Consider the following 20,263-nt stretch of genomic DNA (forward strand, 5'->3'; position numbering starts at 1 on the left):
CGTTTACACTAGATCTACGTAACCGATTTCTCTACCGAATCTACTTATTTACCCAATGAATGACTAATTTCTACATGCAATAAGTAATATCTTCTTTCATTTATTAATTGTATTTTCTATCCAGAGAGCACCTGAAAATTGGATGTAAGTATTTTGCAACCCAACCTCCAGATGAAAACGAGCCCAGCGTTTTGGCGACCGTCATCTGTAAGGTTGGGTTGCAGTATTTTCCCTTTTCCAGTAAGTCCTCCTCCCTGTCACATCCCTGTTTCAGGAGCACTTCCTAGAGGTGATTCAGAACCAGGAGTTTCTCCTGCTTCCTACTGCTGAGATCGTCAAACTCTTGGCCAGTGACGACATAAACGTACCAGATGAGGAGACCATCTTCCAGGCTCTGATGACGTGGGTGCGGTTCGATGTTCAACATCGCCAGCAGGACCTTGGGGTTCTCCTGGCCTACATCCGCCTGCCACTTCTGCCTCCACAGGTGGGCAGTCAGTAGATTATCAATGACTTCATCAAAACTAGACTGGAAAAGATGGTGGACTGAACACAGCAGTGTAGCTCACCTCAAGATAAAAACATAATATTCAATATCGGTAAGTTAGACTAAATAGAGGACACTTCACAATCTGGTGGGTGATAACCTTCAATCTGGATAACAACACAAAACAAATTATAAGGCTAGACAAATATATCGACAAATATTATGAAAACAAGCAACACCAAAAGATGACGGAGAGTAAGAGAGGGGAACCTATTTCAAAACGAAAACGTGATTCTTCGACAGACACAGACAATTTAATCTTTTCACCACCAAGAATGGTAAAGGTCGAAACCGATCTGTTAAAATCAATAAATGACAAACTGGGTATAGTTGAATTAGTCAGTAAGGATATAAAAGAGTTGAAGGGGAGCCTCGAGATGAGTGATGAAAAACCTGCGACATTGGAGAAAGACACAAACAAGCTAAAAGGGACACTCAATAAGATTGAAACCAAAGTTAATGAACTTAAAAAGGAGAACATCGTTCTGAGAGAAGCCTTACTTGACATACAGACGAGATCCATCAGAGAGAATCTGGTACTTACTGGTATCCAAGAGAAAGAAGGAGAAGTTCCTGAATCTGTAGTTAGAGAGTTCCTCCTTACAGATCTTCAGATCCCACGTGAAGCTATCGACAAAATCCAACTCGAACGTGTACACCGCTTCGGACAGAGAAGGCAGAGGTATGAACGCCCAATCGTTGCAAAATTAGCTTTCTTTAAAGATAAAATATTGGTTAAAAGCCTGGGTAAAAGACTTTCTGGCACGAAAATAGGCATGAATGATCAGTTCCTGGAGGAAATTACAGAACGGCGGTCTGTAGTTCTATATCCAATATTCAAGGAAAATAGATTGAAAGGGGAAAGAGTAGCTCTAGTAGTCGATAAACTATATATTGATAACCAATTGTTCAGAGACACAAAGACCACTCCATGTCTATTCCAAAAATTACAAAGTTCTTATAGAGGCAAATAGTGAAACAAACAATACTAGCCATGGTATGAATTGCAATGATACCAAAACATATATAGCTTTTCTATCTATCTTCAAAGATAATTGGAACACAAAAGCACTAATTCAACATGGCAGAGATAAAAACACAGCAGACAGAAGGCTCAGTATGTGGGTATGTGTGGATGTATTGAGATGGATGGTGTGGTGTGTGTTTTATGGTGTTTGGGAAAATGTGGCGTTAAGTGAGTGAGAAAGGAAACGGATGCATATCCCAGAACCAATGTATGTCTGTGAGCAGGGGTTGTGAGAGAGCTTTCAATGTTGTGCAGATGAGGGTTATACATTTTAAAATGAATTATACATCTTATAGATTTATTTATTTATTGTCCTATCATGGTGGAACTGCATTTTAAAATAAATTATACATCAAATATATTTTATTGTCCAATCATGGGGAACTACATTTTAAAAATACATTCTAAAGTCTAATTTATTTATTTATGGTCCTATCTTGATGGAACGGTCCACTACCCTAAACCCTAGACACCCACCTGAACGACCCAGATACTAAAGAGAAGTCCCTATCTGTTTTATGGGCCTGCTGTAAGCTGCCTGTATGCAGCCATAATGTGGTCAGAGACCTTCTAGAGCAGCACCGCCCCGTCAAGATTCTGACCCCGCCTGGCAGGGTTGGTCCTGCAGAGCCAGAGCCCCCTGTTGGGAGAGCATCATATACAAGGGAATTCTCAAAGCTGCTAATGAGAACCTTGATGACCTTGTACCTAGCCGGTGGGCATTCCGGTGTGGTGCCCCCACCCAGGAAGTGGCATTGTTGGCTACACTAGCTGCAGTAACCCATGGGGAGGGGGTCACACTCGGACATTCAGAGAGGGGGCATATTATTGTGGCCCTGGTGGCACAAAATCAAAGGTCTGACTGCACGAAGATGCCAGAGAATATGGTCAATACGGGAAACCATGTGGGTGTTTCAGGGGAAAGGGGTATATCTGACCTCCATCACCTAGGATGCAACAATGGTTAATCAAATCTCCCCATTTCTACCTTTTTTTTGCTCAGTTTTGCTGGCCTTCTCATACAGCTGCAACTGTATATGCATTTGTAAATCAAGACCTTTCTTGAGTTGGGCTCTGGGATGGTGCAATTGTTGAGAATCTGAGTCTATGGTTGTTATGGGGGAAAGGGGTTGAGTGTGTGTGTGTGTGTGTGTGTGTGTGTGTGTGTGTGTGTGTGTGTGTGTGTGTGTGTGTGTGTGTGTGTGTGTGTGTGTGTGTGTGTGTGTGTGTGTGTGTGTGTGTGTGTGTGTGTGTGTGTGTGTGCATCCCACAACTGTTGCGAGAGAGTAAAATATGTTAGGGACAACATAGTATGAATCACAATAATTGTTTGCAAAAATAATTAATAATAATTGCTTGCCATAATTGCTTGCTAAAATAATCACAATAATTGTTTGCAAAAACAATTAATAATAATTGCTTGCCATAATGTAATTCTGGTAATGTCGAGACTGGTAAGAGGTAAAAATCCTTTACATAAGATGCCTATATTACTACAAATATTAATAGCTATATTATGGAAATTAAGATAAATAGGATTTTTTTAATATATACACACTACCGTTCAAAAGTTTGGGGTCACTTAGAAATGTCCTTATTTTTTAAAGAAAATTGTTTTTAAAAAACATTGTTTTGTCCATTAAAATAACATCAAATTGATCAGAAATACAGTGTAGACATTGTTCATGTTGTAAATTACCATTGTAGCTGGAAACAGCTGATTTGTTAAGGAATATCTACATCATTTTAAAAGGTCGGATTGATCATTAGAAAACCCTTTTGCAATTATGTTAGCACAGCTGAAAACTGTTTCTCTGATTAAAGAAGCAATAAAACTGGCCTTCTTTAGACTAGTTGAGTATCTGGAGGATCAGCCTTTGTGGGTTCGATTACAGGCTCAAAATGGCCAGAAACAAAGACTTTTCTTCTGAAACTCGTCAGTCTATTCTTGATCTGAGAAATGAAGGCTATTCCATGCGAGAAATTGCCAAGAAACGGAAGATCTTGTACAACGCTGTATACTACTCCATTCACAGAACAGAGCAAACTGGCTCTAGCCAGAATAGAAAGAGGAGTGGGAGGCCCCAGTGCACAACTGAGCCAGAGGACAAGTACATTAGAGTGTCTAGTTTGGGAAACAGACGCCTCACAAGTCCTCAACTGGCAGCTTCATTAAATAGTACCCGCAAAACACCAGTCTCAACATCAACAGTGAAGAGGCGAAGAGTTGCAAAGAAAAAGCCATATCTCAGACTGGCCAATAAAAAGAAAGGATTAAGATGGGCAGAAGAACACAGACACTGGACAGATGAAATTCTGTGGGAAAAGGACTGGGGGGGCAAATATATTTCTCCCATGGGAAAAGAAATTCAAAAGGGGTGACGATATTAATTAACAGTAATTTTGATCCAAATGTGCAAATTGTCCAAACATATCCTCAAGGTAGATGGATGATTTTAATTATGTTATTGGAACATAAACAAACCTATACGGTCCAAATAATGATGATCCGAGCTTCTTTGAAAATATATATAAGAATTGATCAACTCTACAAGCAACACTCTATTGTTATGGTGGAAGATTTTAATACGGTTTTAAATACCTCTATGGACCGTAAAGGAAATCACACTACAAACTATCACCCTCCGGCACTTATGGAAATCATGAATGTCATGGATATATTGAAACTAGTGGATATATGGAGGCTTTAATACCCTGACCTAGTGAGATATACATAGATGAGGTTTAATATCCTGACCTAGTGAGATATACATGGAGGTTTAATATCCTGACCTAGTGAGATATACATGGAGGTTTAATATCCTGACCTAGTGAGATATACATGGAGGTTTAATATCCTGACCTAGTGAGATATACATGGAGGTTTAATATCCTGACCTAGTGAGATATACATGGAGGTTTAATATCCTGACCTAGTGAGATATACATGGAGGTTTAATATCCTGACCTAGTGAGATATACATGGAGGTTTAATATCCTGACCTAGTGAGATATACATGGAGGAGGTTTAATATCCTGACCTAGGTGAGATGTACATGGAGGAGGTTTAATACCCTGACCTAGTGAGATATACATGGAGGAGGTTTAATATCCTGACCTAGTGAGATATACATGGAGGAGGTTTAATATCCTGACCTAGTGAGATATACATGGAGAAGGTTTAATACCCTGACCTAGTGAGATATACATGGAGGTTTAATATCCTGACCTAGTGAGATATACATGGCGGAGGTTAAATATCCTGACCTAGTGAGATATACATGGCGGAGGTTTAATATCCTGACCTAGTAAGATATACATGGCGGAGGTTTAATACCCTCAGCTAGCGAGATATACATGGAGGAGGTTTAATATCCTGACCTAGTGAGATATACATGGAGAAGGTTTAATACCCTGACCTAGTGAGATATACATGGAGGTTTAATATCCTGACCTAGTGAGATATACATGGCGGAGGTTAAATATCCTGACCTAGTGAGATATACATGGCGGAGGTTTAATATCCTGACCTAGTAAGATATACATGGCGGAGGTTTAATACCCTGACCTAGTGAGATATACATGGAGGAGGTTTAATACCCTGACCTAGTGAGATATACATGGCGGAGGCTTAATCAAGCTAGTCATCTTGATTACTTTCTTGTCATTCTCTCTGGCACCAAAAGTTTAAAAAGTGTTGATAGGGGACAGAATGCGGTCGGACCATCACATAATTGGCATATACAATTGAAGTCGGAAGTTTATATACACCTTAGTCAAATACATTTATACTCAGTTTCTCACAATTCCTGACATTTAATCCTAGTAAAAATTCCCTGTTTTACGTCAGTTAGGATCACCACTTTATTTTAAGAATGTGAAATGTCAGAATAATAGAAACTACAAACTGTAGTTTTTGTAAGTTGGTTAGGACATCTACTTTGTGCATGACACAAGTAATTTTTTCAACAATTGTTTACAGACAGATTATTCCATTTATAATTCACTGTATCACAATTCCAGTGGGTCAGAAGTTTGTTGACTGTTCCTTTAAAATGATGTCATGGCTTTAGAAGCTTCTGATAGGCTAATTGACATAATTTGAGTCAATTGGAGGTGTACCTGTGGATGCATTTCAAGGCCTACCTTCAAACTCAGTGCCTCTTTGCTTGACATCATGGGAAAATCAAAAAAGGCAATACCTCCGAAAACAAATTGTAGACCTCCACAAGTCTGGTTTATCCTTGGGAGCAACTTCCAAACGCCTGAAGGTACCACGTTCATCTGTACAAACAATAGTACGCAAGTATAAACACCATGGGACCAAGCAGCCATCATACCACTCAGGAAGGAGACGCGTTCTGTCTCCTAGAGATGAACGTACTTTGGTGCGAAAAGTGCAAATCAATCCCAGAACAACAGCAAAGGACCATGTGAAGATGCTGGAGGAAACGGGTACAAAAGTATCTATATCCACAGTAAAACGACTGTAATATCTGCATAACCTGAAAGGCCGCTCAGCAAGGAAGAGAAGCCACTGCTCCAAAACCGCCATAAAAAAAGCCAGACTATGGTTTGCAGCTGCACATGGGGACAAAGAATGTTTTTGTAGAAATGTCCTCTAGTCAAAAAAGAAACAAAAATAGAACTGTTTGGCCATAATGACCATTGTTATGTTTGGAGGAAAAAGGGGGAGGCTTGCAAGCCGAAGAACCCAACCGTGAAGCACGGGGGTGGCAGCATCATGTTGTGGTGGTGCTTTGCTGCAGGAAGGACTGGTGCTCTTCACAAAATAGATGGCATCATGAGGTAGGAAAATGATGTGGATATATTGAAGCAACATCTCAAGACATCAGTCAGGAAGTTAAAGCTTGGTCGCAAATGGGTCTTCCAAACGGACAATGACCCCAAGCATACTTCCAAAGTTGTGGCAAAATGGCTTAAGTACAACAAAGTCAAGGTATTGGAGTGACCATCACAAAGCCCTGACCTCAATCCTATAGAAAATTTGGTGGGCAGAACCGAAAAAGCGTGTGCGAGCAAGGAGGCCTACAAACCTGACTCAGTTACACCAACTCTGTCAGGAGGAATGGGTCAAAATTCACCCAACTTATTGTGGGAAGCTTGTGGAAGGCTACCCGAAACGTTTGACCCAAGTTAAACCATTTAAAGGCAATGCTACCAAATACTAATTGAGTGTATGTAAACTTCTTACCCACTGGGAATGTGATGAAAGAAATAAAAAGCTGAAATAAATAATTCTCTCTGCTATTATTCTGACATTTCACATTCTTAAAATCAAGTGGTGATTCTAACTGACCTTAGACAGGGAAATTTTACTATGATTAAATGTCAGGAACTGTGGAAAAACTGAGTTTAAATGTATTTGGCTAAGGTGTATGTAAACTCCCGGCTTCATCTGTAGCTACCCCAAAAATATATGGGGGATTAGACAGGATGTAGACATTTACATTGCAGGAAGTAACAATCTATCCACAATCCGCAAAGCTGATCCACCCCTTATTAAAGATATAGAAAAAAGAATTTATCAATGATTTTATCACAAATGGTACCCTCGTCTACCTCCACAAGTGGGCGGTCGCTAGGTTATTATTGACTTGATCACAAATGGCACCCTATTCCCTATATAGTGCATTACATTTGACCAGGGGACAATGGGCCCTTACTGGTTACTGCTTCCTGGTTGAATGTTGATACTGCTTCCTGGTTGAAAGACATACATTTAGCTTATACAATGTAATAATTATATATATTTTTCTTGTTGTGTTGTTTCCTATGTATTTTTTATGCTGCACTCACCATTGCCCCTTTGGGGATAATACAGATTTACTGAACTGAACTCCCCTTTAATTTCCAGCTCCTAGCTGACCTGGAGAACAACACAATGTTCTCAGATGACCTGGAATGCCAGAAGCTTCTAATGGAAGCCATGAAGTACCATCTGCTTCCGGAGCGTCGTCTCATGTTCCAGAGCCCCAGGACTAAACCCAGGAAGTCCACTGTAGGAGTACTCTACGCTGTGGGAGGCATGGACGCTACCAAGGGTTAGACATACTCTGCATTCCCTACTCCCTAAATGTATATAGTGCACTAGGCCCATTGGGCTCTGGTCAAAAGAAGTGCCCTATATAGGGTTTTGCGTCCCAAATGGCACCCTTCTCCTTATACAGTGCACTACTTTTGACTAAAGCCCGATATAGTGAATAGGGTGCCATTTCAGGTGCATCTGTAGTCTTGTTGGAGTTTGCCCCAGTGTGAGACATAAAGCTCAGTAAATCCATTATGTCTATTGGACCCTAATGGCTTGCTACTATTAATAAAAGCCCACCAGGTTTTGATCAATGAGCCCCATTACCAAGATGGATGCCCGCTAACGTGTCACTTCACCGTTGATCTCGCCCGACCACGGCGACGCTTTTATTGTTACAGGCTTCAGGTCTATTAGGCTACTAATGTAATGCAGCTCAATCCACACGACGGAGGTTAACCCTTTCATTCCACGGACTACTACTATTCATTTATCTGATACTAAAATGGATCCTATACAGTTTAGATATACAGTCAATAGAACACATTACAAAGTGTGTTAGAGAAACACAATATATTAAAACGTAGGTGTTTAATCAAACACTTTGATAGATATGGAGGGTAATAGGAATCAGAACAGATTATAATTCAATGCTAAACCTCCTTAAACCTGCTTACCCTGAACAAATCATCAAATGCCCCCCCGGACTATTTACATTGACCCCCCCCCCCCTTTGTTTTTACACTGCTGCTACTGCAGTATCTTATCTATTCATAGACACTTTACCAAATGACCTCGACTGACCTTTAACCCCTGCACATTGACTCAATACCGGTACCCTCTGTATATAGCCTCCTTATTGCTATTTTATTGTGTTACTTTTTATTTTAATTTTTTACTTTAGTTTATTTAGTAAATATTTTCTAAACTCTATTTCTTGAACTGTTTTGTTGGTTTAGGACAACGCATTTCACGGTAAAGTCTACACCTGTTGTATTTGGCGTATGTGACAAATACACTTTTTGGGGGGGGGGGGGGGGGGGGGGTCACCTGAAGTCGTCAACATCGTCCTTGTCTGTTCCTATATGATCTATAGATCTCCTTGTATGTTCCTATAGGATCTATACATTTCCTTGTCTGTTCCTATATGATCTATAGATCTCTTTGTCTGTTCCTATAGGATCTATAGATCTCCTTGTATGTTCCTATATGATCTATAGATCTCCTTGTATGTTCCTATAGGATCTATAGATCTCCTTGTCTGTTCCTATTGGATCTATAGATCTCCTTGTATGTTCCTATAGGATCTATAGATCTCCTTGTATGTTCCTATAGGATCTATAGATCTTCTTGTCTGTTCCTATAGGATCTATAGATCTCCTTGTATGTTCCTATAGGATCTATAGATCTCCTTGTATGTTCCTATAGGATCTATAGAGCTCCTTGTCTGTTCCTATAGGATCTATAAATCTCCTTGTCTGTTCCTATAGGATCTATAGATCTCCTTGTATGTTCCTATAGGATCTATAGATCTCCTTGTATGTTCCTATAGGATCTATACATTTCCTTGTCTGTTCCTATATGATCTATAGATCTCTTTGTCTGTTCCTATAGGATCTATAGATCTCCTTGTATGTTCCTATATGATCTATAGATCTCCTTGTATGTTCCTATAGGATCTATAGATCTCCTTGTCTGTTCCTATAGGATCTATAGATCTCCTTGTATGTTCCTATAGGATCTATAGATCTCCTTGTCTGTTCCTATAGGATCTATAGATCTCCTTGTATGTTCCTATAGGATCTATACATTTCCTTGTCTGTTCCTATATGATCTATAGATCTCTTTGTCTGTTCCTATAGGATCTATAGATCTCCTTGTATGTTCCTATATGATCTATAGATCTCCTTGTATGTTCCTATAGGATCTATAGATCTCCTTGTCTGTTCCTATAGGATCTATAGATCTCCTTGTATGTTCCTATAGGATCTATAGATCTCCTTGTCTGTTCCTATAGGATCTATAGATCTCCTTGTCTGTTCCTATAGGATCTATAGAGCTCCTTGTCTGTTCCTATAGGATCTATAGATCTCCTTGTATGTTCCTATAGGATCTATAGATCTCCTTGTATGTTCCTATAGGATCTATAGAGCTCCTTGTCTGTTCCTATAGGATCTATAAATCTCCTTGTCTGTTCCTATAGGATCTATCGATCTCCTTGTATGTTCCTATAGGATCTATAGATCTCCTTGTATGTTCCTATATGATCTATAGATCTCCTTGTATGTTCCTATAGGATCTATAGATCTCCTTGTCTGTTCCTATAGGATCTATAGATCTCCTTGTCTGTTCCTATAGGATCTATAGATCTCCTTGTCTGTTCCTATAGGATCTATAGATCTCCTTGTCTGTTCCTATAGGATCTATAGAGCTCCTTGTATGTTCCTATAGGATCTATAAATCTCCTTGTATGTTCCTATAGATCTATAGATCTCCTTGTCTGTTCCTATAGGATCTATAGAGCTCCTTGTCTGTTCCTATAGGATCTATAGAGCTCCTTATCTGTTCCTATAGGATCTATAGATCTCCTTGTCTGTTCCTATAGGATCTATAGATCTCCTTGTCTGTTCCTATAGGATCTATAGATCTCCTTGTCTGTTCCTATAGGATCTATAGATCTCCTTGTCTGTTCCTATAGGATCTATAGAGCTCCTTGTCTGTTCCTATAGGATCTATAGATCTCCTTGTCTGTTCCTATAGGATCTATAGATCTCCTTGTCTGTTCCTATAGGATCTACGACCATAGAGAAGTATGACCTGCGGACCAACACATGGACCCAGGTGGGGGTGATGAACGGCCGGAGGCTGCAGTTCGGGGTGGCAGTGATCGACGACAAGCTGTACGTGGTGGGGGGCCGAGACGGGCTGAAGACATCCAACATGGTGGAGTGTTACAACCCTTTCAACAATGTCTGGTCCACCATGCCTCCCATGTCTACACACAGACACGGACTCGGTGGGTTTACTGTAAAAAAAACAAAAACAATTACATTTCATACCTATACTATTGTAGCACGAGGTGTTACTATGTAAAACCTTGGCAGGCTACCGTACGCCTGCTCTGATTGTCTCTTTTCCCTGGCCGTTTCTCATATGTTTCATATCAGAGGAGTGGTTTGATTCACAGTTGAAATAGGTCTATGGCTGTGAACTGAGGCGATGTAGTCAAGTATTCATCTCACTTGTCTGTGGTTAGCTTTTCTGAGATATGGGTGAACACGTTTGCCCCAGAGATTACAGTGAACAGTATTACCTAGTCTCCTTTGATCTGGGCTGTAGCAGATAGCTCTCATACTTTGCTTGCGGTGAGCACGGTTTAACTGTGAAGATGTGAGGAGCTACGTAGCCTCCCTGCTAAGGCTACGTCCTGCTGTGTGCATTCAGAAAAGAAGGAACTACTTATTCATATTTCAAATCAACAATAACTGTTTTTTTTAAAACGGCCATTTCAGTTGAACTTTTATTCATACGGAATGTTTACAGGTGATGTTCCCTTCAGAATAATGTTGTACTCTAAACCTGAAACATTACCAGCCATTATATAAATCCATTTATTGTGTTGTACAGTAACATCCTATATTCATTGTTGTTGGAAAACCATTCCCCTCTGTGACCCCACAGCAATAACACAGTTGTTTTATATCCTGTTTGGAGAACAGACTTGGGTTCAAGTACTATTTGAAATCTTTCTAATACTACGTTTGCCCTAGCCTGCCTGATGCTGGATGGACGGTTTTGTAGTTTTGGGGCTATTGTATTGGTTCCATTAAACCAATCAAACGGGAAATGATATAGTTTTTTAAATGATTTAAAATAGTACTAGAACCCAGGTCTGTTTTAAGAGAATAGAATAGACTACATTTGTTGAGTGTTCAGTTCCACCCAACGGTGACTCATCTAACAGCACTTCAGCTGTTCTGGAATGAGCATCGTGGTCGATGCCTCTGGTTGAGCATCTTACACACACACACGGACGCACGGACGCACACACACGGACGCACACACTCACACGGACGCACACACGGACGCACACACACGGACGCACACACTCACACGGACGCACGGACGCACACACACGGACACACTCACACGCACGCACGCATGCACGGACGCACGGACGCACACACACGCACGCACTCACTCACACACACTCGCACGCACACACACACACACACACACACACACACACACACACACACACACACACACACACACACACACACACACACACACACACACACACACACACACACACACACACACACACACAGACACACACACACACAGACAGACAGAGTACGCTCTGGTTGATGGTTCCCTCTTCTTTCTAACTCTCCAGGTATAACAGTGTTGGAGGGCCCCATGTATGCAGTCGGTGGCCATGATGGATGGAGTTACCTGAATACAGTGGAGAGGTGGGACCCCCAGGCTAAACAGTGGAACTACGTGGCCAGCATGTCCACGCCACGCAGCACTATGGGAGTCACCGCACTCAACGGAAAGTAAGTGTCCGTACTAAAACATTATGACAGCATACAGTAACAGTTGTAACTAAAACACAAGCTTATCTTATGACATAAGGCACAAAATGAAAAGATAATTTCTTACGTATATACACACTAGAAGCTAATAATGAGCACAACAGGAAAACTAATTTATGTTTCTTGTTATGTAACACATTTTGGTTAAGGTCTAATTTTCGTATAAAAACAAGAAGGCTTTTCTTTGTGTGTAAGCCTGGGCCTAGACTACAACAGCTCTACGTTACATAATGGCAGACAACAAAGTACTGTCTTGCGGTGTGTTTTCACTCTATAAAACCTTTTTAGATTTTCTTCCTGCATCTGGGTGAAAAATAGAAAACAAGGAAGGAAAACTTTTCTACAATCCTCCATCTCTCTCCTCTTAAGGAAAGAATATGTTTCTACAACCCTTCATCCCTCTCTGCTAGGTCTATGGAAGACATTTCTACAAGCCTCCACTCTTCTCTACTAAGGAAGCAAAAATAAATCCACAACCCCCGCCCCTCTCTGCTAAGGAAGATGTTTCTCCACCCCTCCATTCCTCTCTGCTAAGGAAGATGTTTCTCCACCCCTCCATCCCTCTCTGCTAAGGAAGATGTTTCTCCACCCCTCCACCCCTCTCTGCTAAGGAAGATGTTTCTCCATCCCTCTCTGCTAAGGAAGATGTTTCTCCGCCCCTTCCACCCCTCTCTGCTAAGGAAGATGTTTCTCCACCCCTTCCACCCCTCTCTGCTAAGGAGGATGTTTCTCCACCCCTTCCACCCCTCTCTGCTAAGGAAGATGTTTCTCCATCCCTCTCTGCTAAGGAAGATGTTTCTCCACCCCTCCATCCCTCTCTGCTAAGGAAGATGTTTCTCCACCCCTCCACCCCTCTCTGCTAAGGAAGATGTTTCTCCACCCCTCCACCCCTCTCTGCTAAGGAAGATGTTTCTCCACCCCTCCATCCCTCTCTGCAAAGGAAGATGTTTCTCCACCCCTCCATTCCTCTCTGCTAAGGAAGATGTTTCTCCACCCCTCCATACCTCTCTGCTAAGGAAGATGTTTCTCCACCCCTCCATTCCTCTCTGCTAAGGAAGATGTTTCTCCACCCCTCCATCCCACTCTGCTATGGAAGATGTTTCTCCACCCCTCCACCCCTCTCTGCTAAGGAAGATGTTTCTCCACCCCTCTCTGCTAAGGAAGATGTTTCTCCATCCCTCTCTGCAAAGGAAGATGTTTCTCCACCCCTCCATCCCTCTCTGCAAAGGAAGATGTTTCTCCACCCCTCCATCCCTCTCTGCTAAGGAAGATGTTTCTCCACCCCTCTCTGCAAAGGAATATGTTTCTCCACCCCTCCACCCCTCTCTGCTAAGGAATATGTTTCTCCACCCCTCTCTGCAAAGGAAGATGTTTCTCCACCCCTCCACCCCTCTCTGCTAAGGAAGATGTTTCTCTACCCCTCCACCCCTCTCTGCTAAGGAAGATGTTTCTCCACCCCTCCATCCATCTCTGCTAAGGAAGATGTTTCTCCACCCCTCCATCCCACTCTGCTAAGGAATATGTTTCTCCACCCCTCCATTCCTCTCTGCTAAGGAATATGTTTCTCCACCCCTCCATACCTCTCTGCTAAGGAATATGTTTCTCCACCCCTCCATACCTCTCTGCTAAGGAATATGTTTCTCCACCCCTCCATACCTCTCTGCTAAGGAATATGTTTCTCCACCCCTCCATACCTCTCTGCTAAGGAATATGTTTCTCCACCCCTCCATACCTCTCTGCTAAGGAATATGTTTCTCCACCCCTCCATACCTCTCTGCTAAGGAATATGTTTCTCCACCCCTCCACCCCTCTCTGCTAAGGAAGATGTTTCTCCACCCCTCTCTGCTAAGGAAGATGTTTCTCCACCCCTCTCTGCTAAGGAAGATGTTTCTCTACCCCTCCACCCCTCTCTGCTAAGGAAGATGTTTCTCCACCCCTCCATCCATCTCTGCTAAGGAATATGTTTCTCCACCCCTCCATCCCACTCTGCAAAGGAAGATGTTTCTCCACCCCTCTCTGCTAAGGAAGATGTTTCTCCACCCCTCTCTGCTAAGGAAGATGTTTTTCCACCCCTCCATTCCTCTCTGCAAAGGAAGATGTTTCTCCACCCCTCCATTCCTCTCTGCTAAGGAATATGTTTCTCCACCCCTCCATACCTCTCTGCTAAGGAATATGTTTCTCCACCCCTCCATACCTCTCTGCTAAGGAATATGTTTCTCCACCCCTCCATACCTCTCTGCAAAGGAAGATGTTTCTCCATCCCTCTCTGCTAAGGAAGATGTTTCTCCATCCCTCTCTGCTAAGGAAGATGTTTCTCCACCCCTCTCTGCTAAGGAAGATGTTTCTCCACCCCTTCCATCCCTCTCTGCAAAGGAAGATGTTTCTCCACCCCTCCCTCCCTCTCTGCTAAGGAAGATGTTTCTCCACCCCTTCATCCCACTCTGCTATGGAAGATGTTTCTCCATCTCTCCATCCCTCTCTGCTAAGGAAGATGTTTCTCCACCCCTTCATCCATCTCTGCTAAGGAAGATGTTTCTCCACCCCTTCCACCCCTCTCTGCAAAGGAAGATGTTTCTCCACCCCTTCCACCCCTCTCTGCTAAGGAAGATGTTTCTCCACCCCTCTCTGCTAAGGAAGATGTTTCTCCACCCCTCCATACCTCTCTGCAAAGGAAGATGTTTCTCCACCCTATCCACCCCTCTCTGCTAAGGAAGATGTTTCTCCACCCCTCCACCCCTCTCTGCAAAGGAAGATGTTTCTCCACCCCTCTCTGCTAAGGAAGATGTTTCTCCACCCCTCCACCCCTCTCTGCAAAGGAAGATGTTTCTCCACCCCTCTCTGCAAAGGAAGATGTTTCTCCACCCCTCTCTGCTAAGGAAGATGTTTCTCCACCCCTCCATACCTCTCTGCTAAGGAAGATGTTTCTCCACCCCTCCACCACTCTCTGCTAAGGAAGATGTTTCTCCACCCCTCCATCCCTCTCTGCTAAGGAAGATGTTTCTCCACCCCTCCATACCTCTCTGCTAAGGAATATGTTTCTCCACCCCTCCATACCTCTCTGCTAAGGAAGATGTTTCTCCACCCCCTCCACCCCTCTCTGCTAAGGAAGATGTTTCTCCACCCCTCTCTGCTAAGGAAGATGTTTCTCCACCCCTCTCTGCAAAGGAAACCTGGGATTCTCCCTCCCTTAAAAGACAATACTTTCTAGGAATGACCGACACAACATTTCTTGAAGAGAAATGAGCATCATTTCTGAGCAGCATCCAAAGTCAGATTTGTAACGCTTTTATTGTCCTTACAGATTGTTTGCAGTTGGCGGTCGGGATGGGAGCTCGTGTCTGCGGTCGATGGAATGCTTTGATCCACACACCAACAAGTGGAGTATGTGTGCCCCCATGGCGAAGCGGAGAGGAGGGGTGGGTGTGGCCACGTACAACAGTTTCCTCTACGCTGTGGGTGGTCATGATGCCCCGGCGTCCAACCACTGCTCCAGACTCTCAGACTGTGTAGAGAGGTAAAAAAACACTGCTCCCAGACTCTCAGACTGTGTAGAGAGGTAAAAACACACTGCTCCCAGACTCCCAGACTGAGTAGAGAGGTAAAAATACACTGCTCCCAGACTCCCAGACTGTGTAGAGAGGTAAAAACACACTGCTCCCAGACTCCCAGACTGAGTAGAGAGGTAAAAACACACTGCTCCCAGACTCCCAGACTGAGTAGAGAGGTAAAAATACACTGCTCCCAGACTCCCAGACTGTGTAGAGAGGTAAAAACACACTGCTCCCAGACTCCCAGACTGAGTAGAGAGGTAAAAACACACTGCTCCCAGACTCCCAGACTGAGTAGAGAGGTAAAAACACACTGCTCCCAGACTCCCAGACTGAGTAGAGAGGTAAAAACACACTGCTCCCAGACTCCCAGACTGAGTAGAGAGGTAAAAACACACTGCTCCCAGACTCTCAGACTGTGTAGAGAGGTAAAAACACACTGCTCCCAGACTCTCAGACTGTGTAGAGAGGTAAAAACACACTGCTCCCAGACTCTCAGACTGTGTAGAGAGGTAAAAACACACTGCTCCCAGACTCTCAGACTGTGTAGAGAGGTAAAAACACACTGCTCCCAGACTCCCAGACTGAGTAGAGAGGTAAAAACACACTGCTCCCCGACTCCCAGACTGAGTAGAGAGGTAAAAACACACTGCTCCCAGACTCTCAGACTGAGTAGAGAGGTAAAAACACACTTCTCCCAGACTCTCAGACTGAGTAGAGAGGTAAAAACACACTGCTCCCAGACTCTCAGACTGAGTAGAGAGGTAAAAACACACTGCTCCCAGACTCCCAGACTGTGTAGAGAGGTAAAAACACACTGCTCCCAGACTCTCAGACTGAGTAGAGAGGTAAAAACACACTGCTCCCAGACTCTCAGACTGAGTAGAGAGGTAAAAACACACTGCTCCCAGACTCTCAGACTGAGTAGAGAGGTAAAAACACACTGCTCCCAGACTCCCAGACTGAGTAGAGAGGTAAAAACACACTGCTCCCAGACTCCCAGACTGAGTAGAGAGGTAAAAACACACTGCTCCCAGACTCCCAGACTGAGTAGAGAGGTAAAAACACACTGCTCCCAGACTGAGTAGAGAGGTAAAAACACACTGCTCCCAGACTCCCAGACTGAGTAGAGAGATAAAAACACACTGCTCCCAGACTCCCAGACTGTGTAGAGAGGTAAAAACACACTGCTCCCAGACTCCCAGACTGTGTAGAGAGGTAAAAACACACTGCTCCCAGACTCTCAGACTGAGTAGAGAGGTAAAAACACACTGCTCCCAGACTCCCAGACTGAGTAGAGAGGTAAAAACACACTGCTCCCAGACTCCCAGACTGAGTAGAGAGGTAAAAACACACTGCTCCCAGACTCCCAGACTGAGTAGAGAGGTAAAAACACACTGCTCCCAGACTCTCAGACTGAGTAGAGAGGTAAAAACACACTGCTCCCAGACTCTCAGACTGAGTAGAGGTCAAAACACACTGCTCCCAGACTCCCAGACTCCCAGACTGAGTAGAGAGGTCAAAACACACTGCTCCCAGACTCCCAGACTGAGTAGAGAGGTCAAAACACACTGCTCCCAGACTCCCAGACTGAGTAGAGAGGTAAAAACACACTGCTTTAGTCTACAGTAAGGCTGCGTTTCGATTCTTGGGACTTGCACACTTCCTGAAATGCATTCAACAATGGTGGACACTCCCTCTAGCCAAGGCTTACACCAATCTAATGCTTTTAAATCCATGACAGAAATGGAAGTGCACCCTTTGTGGAGGAGGGCAGAGAATCAGAATGTAGCCTATGTCAGTACTGTACTAGAGCAACAAAAAAAAGGCAACATCGTTTTTTCCAACTGTCTTGTTATAGACTCATGGATTTTATGACGATGAAGTTTAGCTATAGCTATGGAGACACAGAGACTTTTTAGGTTGTGGGTGTGTTTGAGGTGCTTTTCTGAGACTTTGGCCGTGTTCGAGAGCATTAAAACTGTGATGTATCATGGGTAATATAAGACTGAGTAGTTCATTTTGATGCCAGGTGATTTGTCACCAGTCAGTCTCAACTCGCCTTTAAAGTCGGCTGCAATCTCGAACGCGCCCATTGGGTTTGTTTGAAATTGCAGCTGACGGTGCAGGCGACTGCCGACAGACCGATGCACAAAAAAAACGTTGCATCATAAATAACTACTCATTATTATTTTGTAGATCAGTCAGTCAGTCACAATTTACACACGATGCATCACAGTTTTGATGCTCTCAAACGTGGCCATTGTCTCTGTCTGTCTGCATGTACAGGGCAAACCCAAGACACGTCATTCTTTCCATGGTAGTTGGTTTTAGCAGTGTGATTATCTGGCTTCTGTCACCCTCTGCTGGCTATTCTGTAAAAAATCTACCTGTATCTGATACACACTGCATGTGACCCTATCAATGAATAGAATACCATCTTGTCAAAACAATTAAATTGAAAACAACATTAAAAAAAGTCACAAGATATTGTTGAATTCATCCATGGACAAGCTTAATCTTTTCTCTGTATCTCTTAAATATCCCAGTGTTCACTACAGTTCTTCAATCTTTGCTCTGTATCTCTTAAATATCCCAGTGTTCACTACACTTCTTCATGTATTTCCCTTTATCCCTGTATTTCCTGTCACTGCAGGTATGATCCCAAAACAGACACATGGACCACGGTGTCCTCTCTGAGTGTCCCCAGAGATGCTGTAGGTATCTGTCTGCTAGGAGACAGGCTATACGCTGTCGGAGGGTACGACGGAACATCTTACCTGAACAGTGTTGAGTCCTATGATGCACAGAACAATGAATGGACTGAGGTAACTTGAATTATTCCTTAGATTTTCTTAGAATGCTTTTCGACCCATAATTTCTCAATTCCAATAGCCTGGCACAATTCCTTACTGTAATCCATTTTTAATACAGACTGTATGACCTTTAATCACCCTGTACTGTATGTCTCCAATAGGAGGTCAATCTCAACATCGGAAGGGCTGGAGCCTGTGTTGTAGTTGTGAGAATACCTTGAGGACTACAACTCCCTACAACCCCCTGGAACGCCACACAGGAAACAGGTTATGATGTCACCACTGATGTCGTTGAGAATATGTTTTTTCTACTGTAAAGGCAAAACTATATTGCATTCCTCACAAACCATTGTTTCTATCAACAGTGATTTTCATTGTCCAAGGATTTTCTCTTTGATTATGAGAATGTACTTTACCATATCTACGGATCAACAATCTGCATAGTAGTGGTTAAAAAAGTAGGAAACTCTGCCACACTCTTGTTGATATGGTTGCTCTGTTAAAATGGTCTGTCAGAAAATAATGTTTTCCATATGATAGAAAGAAAGAAATTACATTTAACCCATAAGAGTCGAAACCCTGTCTAAGCCAGGGGAGGGGGATTTTACGACCCATTGAAGTATAACAAAATCATTATTTGATGAACATTTTTGTTTGGCTTGCTATTAGCCAATACAAACGCATTGAATAACAGATTCACTACATGGAACAACAGATAGTCCCAAAACAAAATCTAGAGGAAGTCCCTATATCTGAGAGATTTAAGAATGATCAGGAAGCATTTGTATTTTTTTTTTACATGTATATAACCACTTATTTTTTATCACTGAACAGTCTAAGCCCTGTCTAAGCAGGTGGAGGGGGTTCTACTGAACTATATGGAATTGTTTTAAGAAGGTCATACCAAGGGTCATTTAGCTATTTGATTTAGAATTTTAAGACCCCTTGAAGTATCAAAAAATTATGTAAAAATGTTTTTTGATTAACATTTTTATTTGGCCTTACTGCTATTAGCAAATACAAACATTGAATAACAGATTCACTACGTGGAACAACAGATAGTCCCCCCTAAACATCTAGAGGAAGTTTGTTCTGAAGTGTCTGTCCCTATAGGTATAAGAAAGTTCAGGAAACATTTGTTATTTTTGGGGGGGACTTGTATTTAACCCTTTATTTTTGGCACTGAACAGTCTCCATATACAGTATACTTCCATACATTTTTTTCAACTGATACCCGGGGGACTTTCAGACGAGTCTTGCGAGGCATGCACGTGGTAATGAGAGTCTAACCTTTACATAGAGGGGGGGTCATATTAGTGTGTAGCCCAAACGGTTCGGACGCTACAGACAGAAGTTGGCAAAATCGGCTGTACCGAGTTCAGAGAAGTCCCAGGAAACTTGTGGGGGTTTGTAGAGCCAAATGAAGAACACCATCATGTGTGTGAGAGTCTCATCTTTACATAGAGGGTCATAATAGTTTGGACGTTGCATAAGATTTTGTGAAGAAAAAAAACCATAATTTTTTTTTGGGGGGGGGGGGGGTCTCATGGTCTGACAGGCATTAGTCTAGCTCTGTCGAAATAGGCGGATATGATGGATTGAGATACATCCAATGCAAAAACAACAACAACAAAAATCCCAGATATCCCTGGCTTAAACGGACCGATTTTGATTG

At 42.7% G+C, this 20,263-nt stretch overlaps 1 protein-coding gene across 4 annotated transcripts in view; it reads left to right on the top strand.

Annotated features, from left to right (window-relative positions):
* The window catches only part of LOC120062407 (kelch-like protein 4), a 113,614-nt gene extending 94,081 nt beyond the window's left edge, over positions 1-19,533 (top strand). For 2 of the 4 annotated variants that reach the window (XM_039012369.1, XM_039012367.1), the window contains 7 exons: positions 275-487; positions 7,453-7,639; positions 10,415-10,639; positions 12,023-12,185; positions 15,526-15,738; positions 18,429-18,600; positions 18,750-19,533. In XM_039012369.1, the coding sequence (XP_038868297.1) occupies positions 275-487; positions 7,453-7,639; positions 10,415-10,639; positions 12,023-12,185; positions 15,526-15,738; positions 18,429-18,600; positions 18,750-18,809 (1,233 nt within the window). In that variant the 3' untranslated portion in view covers positions 18,810-19,533. Of the gene's footprint in view, positions 1-274; positions 488-7,452; positions 7,640-10,414; positions 10,640-12,022; positions 12,186-12,634; positions 13,069-15,525; positions 15,739-18,428; positions 18,601-18,749 lie in introns of those variants that run through there. The other 2 variants (XM_039012368.1, XM_039012370.1) reach the window with 2 other exon arrangements.
* The last annotated feature ends 730 nt before the right edge of the window (positions 19,534-20,263 follow it).

The sequence above is a fragment of the Salvelinus namaycush genome, chromosome 17, assembly GCF_016432855.1.
Source record: "Salvelinus namaycush isolate Seneca chromosome 17, SaNama_1.0, whole genome shotgun sequence".
Classification (NCBI taxonomy): Eukaryota; Metazoa; Chordata; class Actinopteri; order Salmoniformes; family Salmonidae; genus Salvelinus; species Salvelinus namaycush.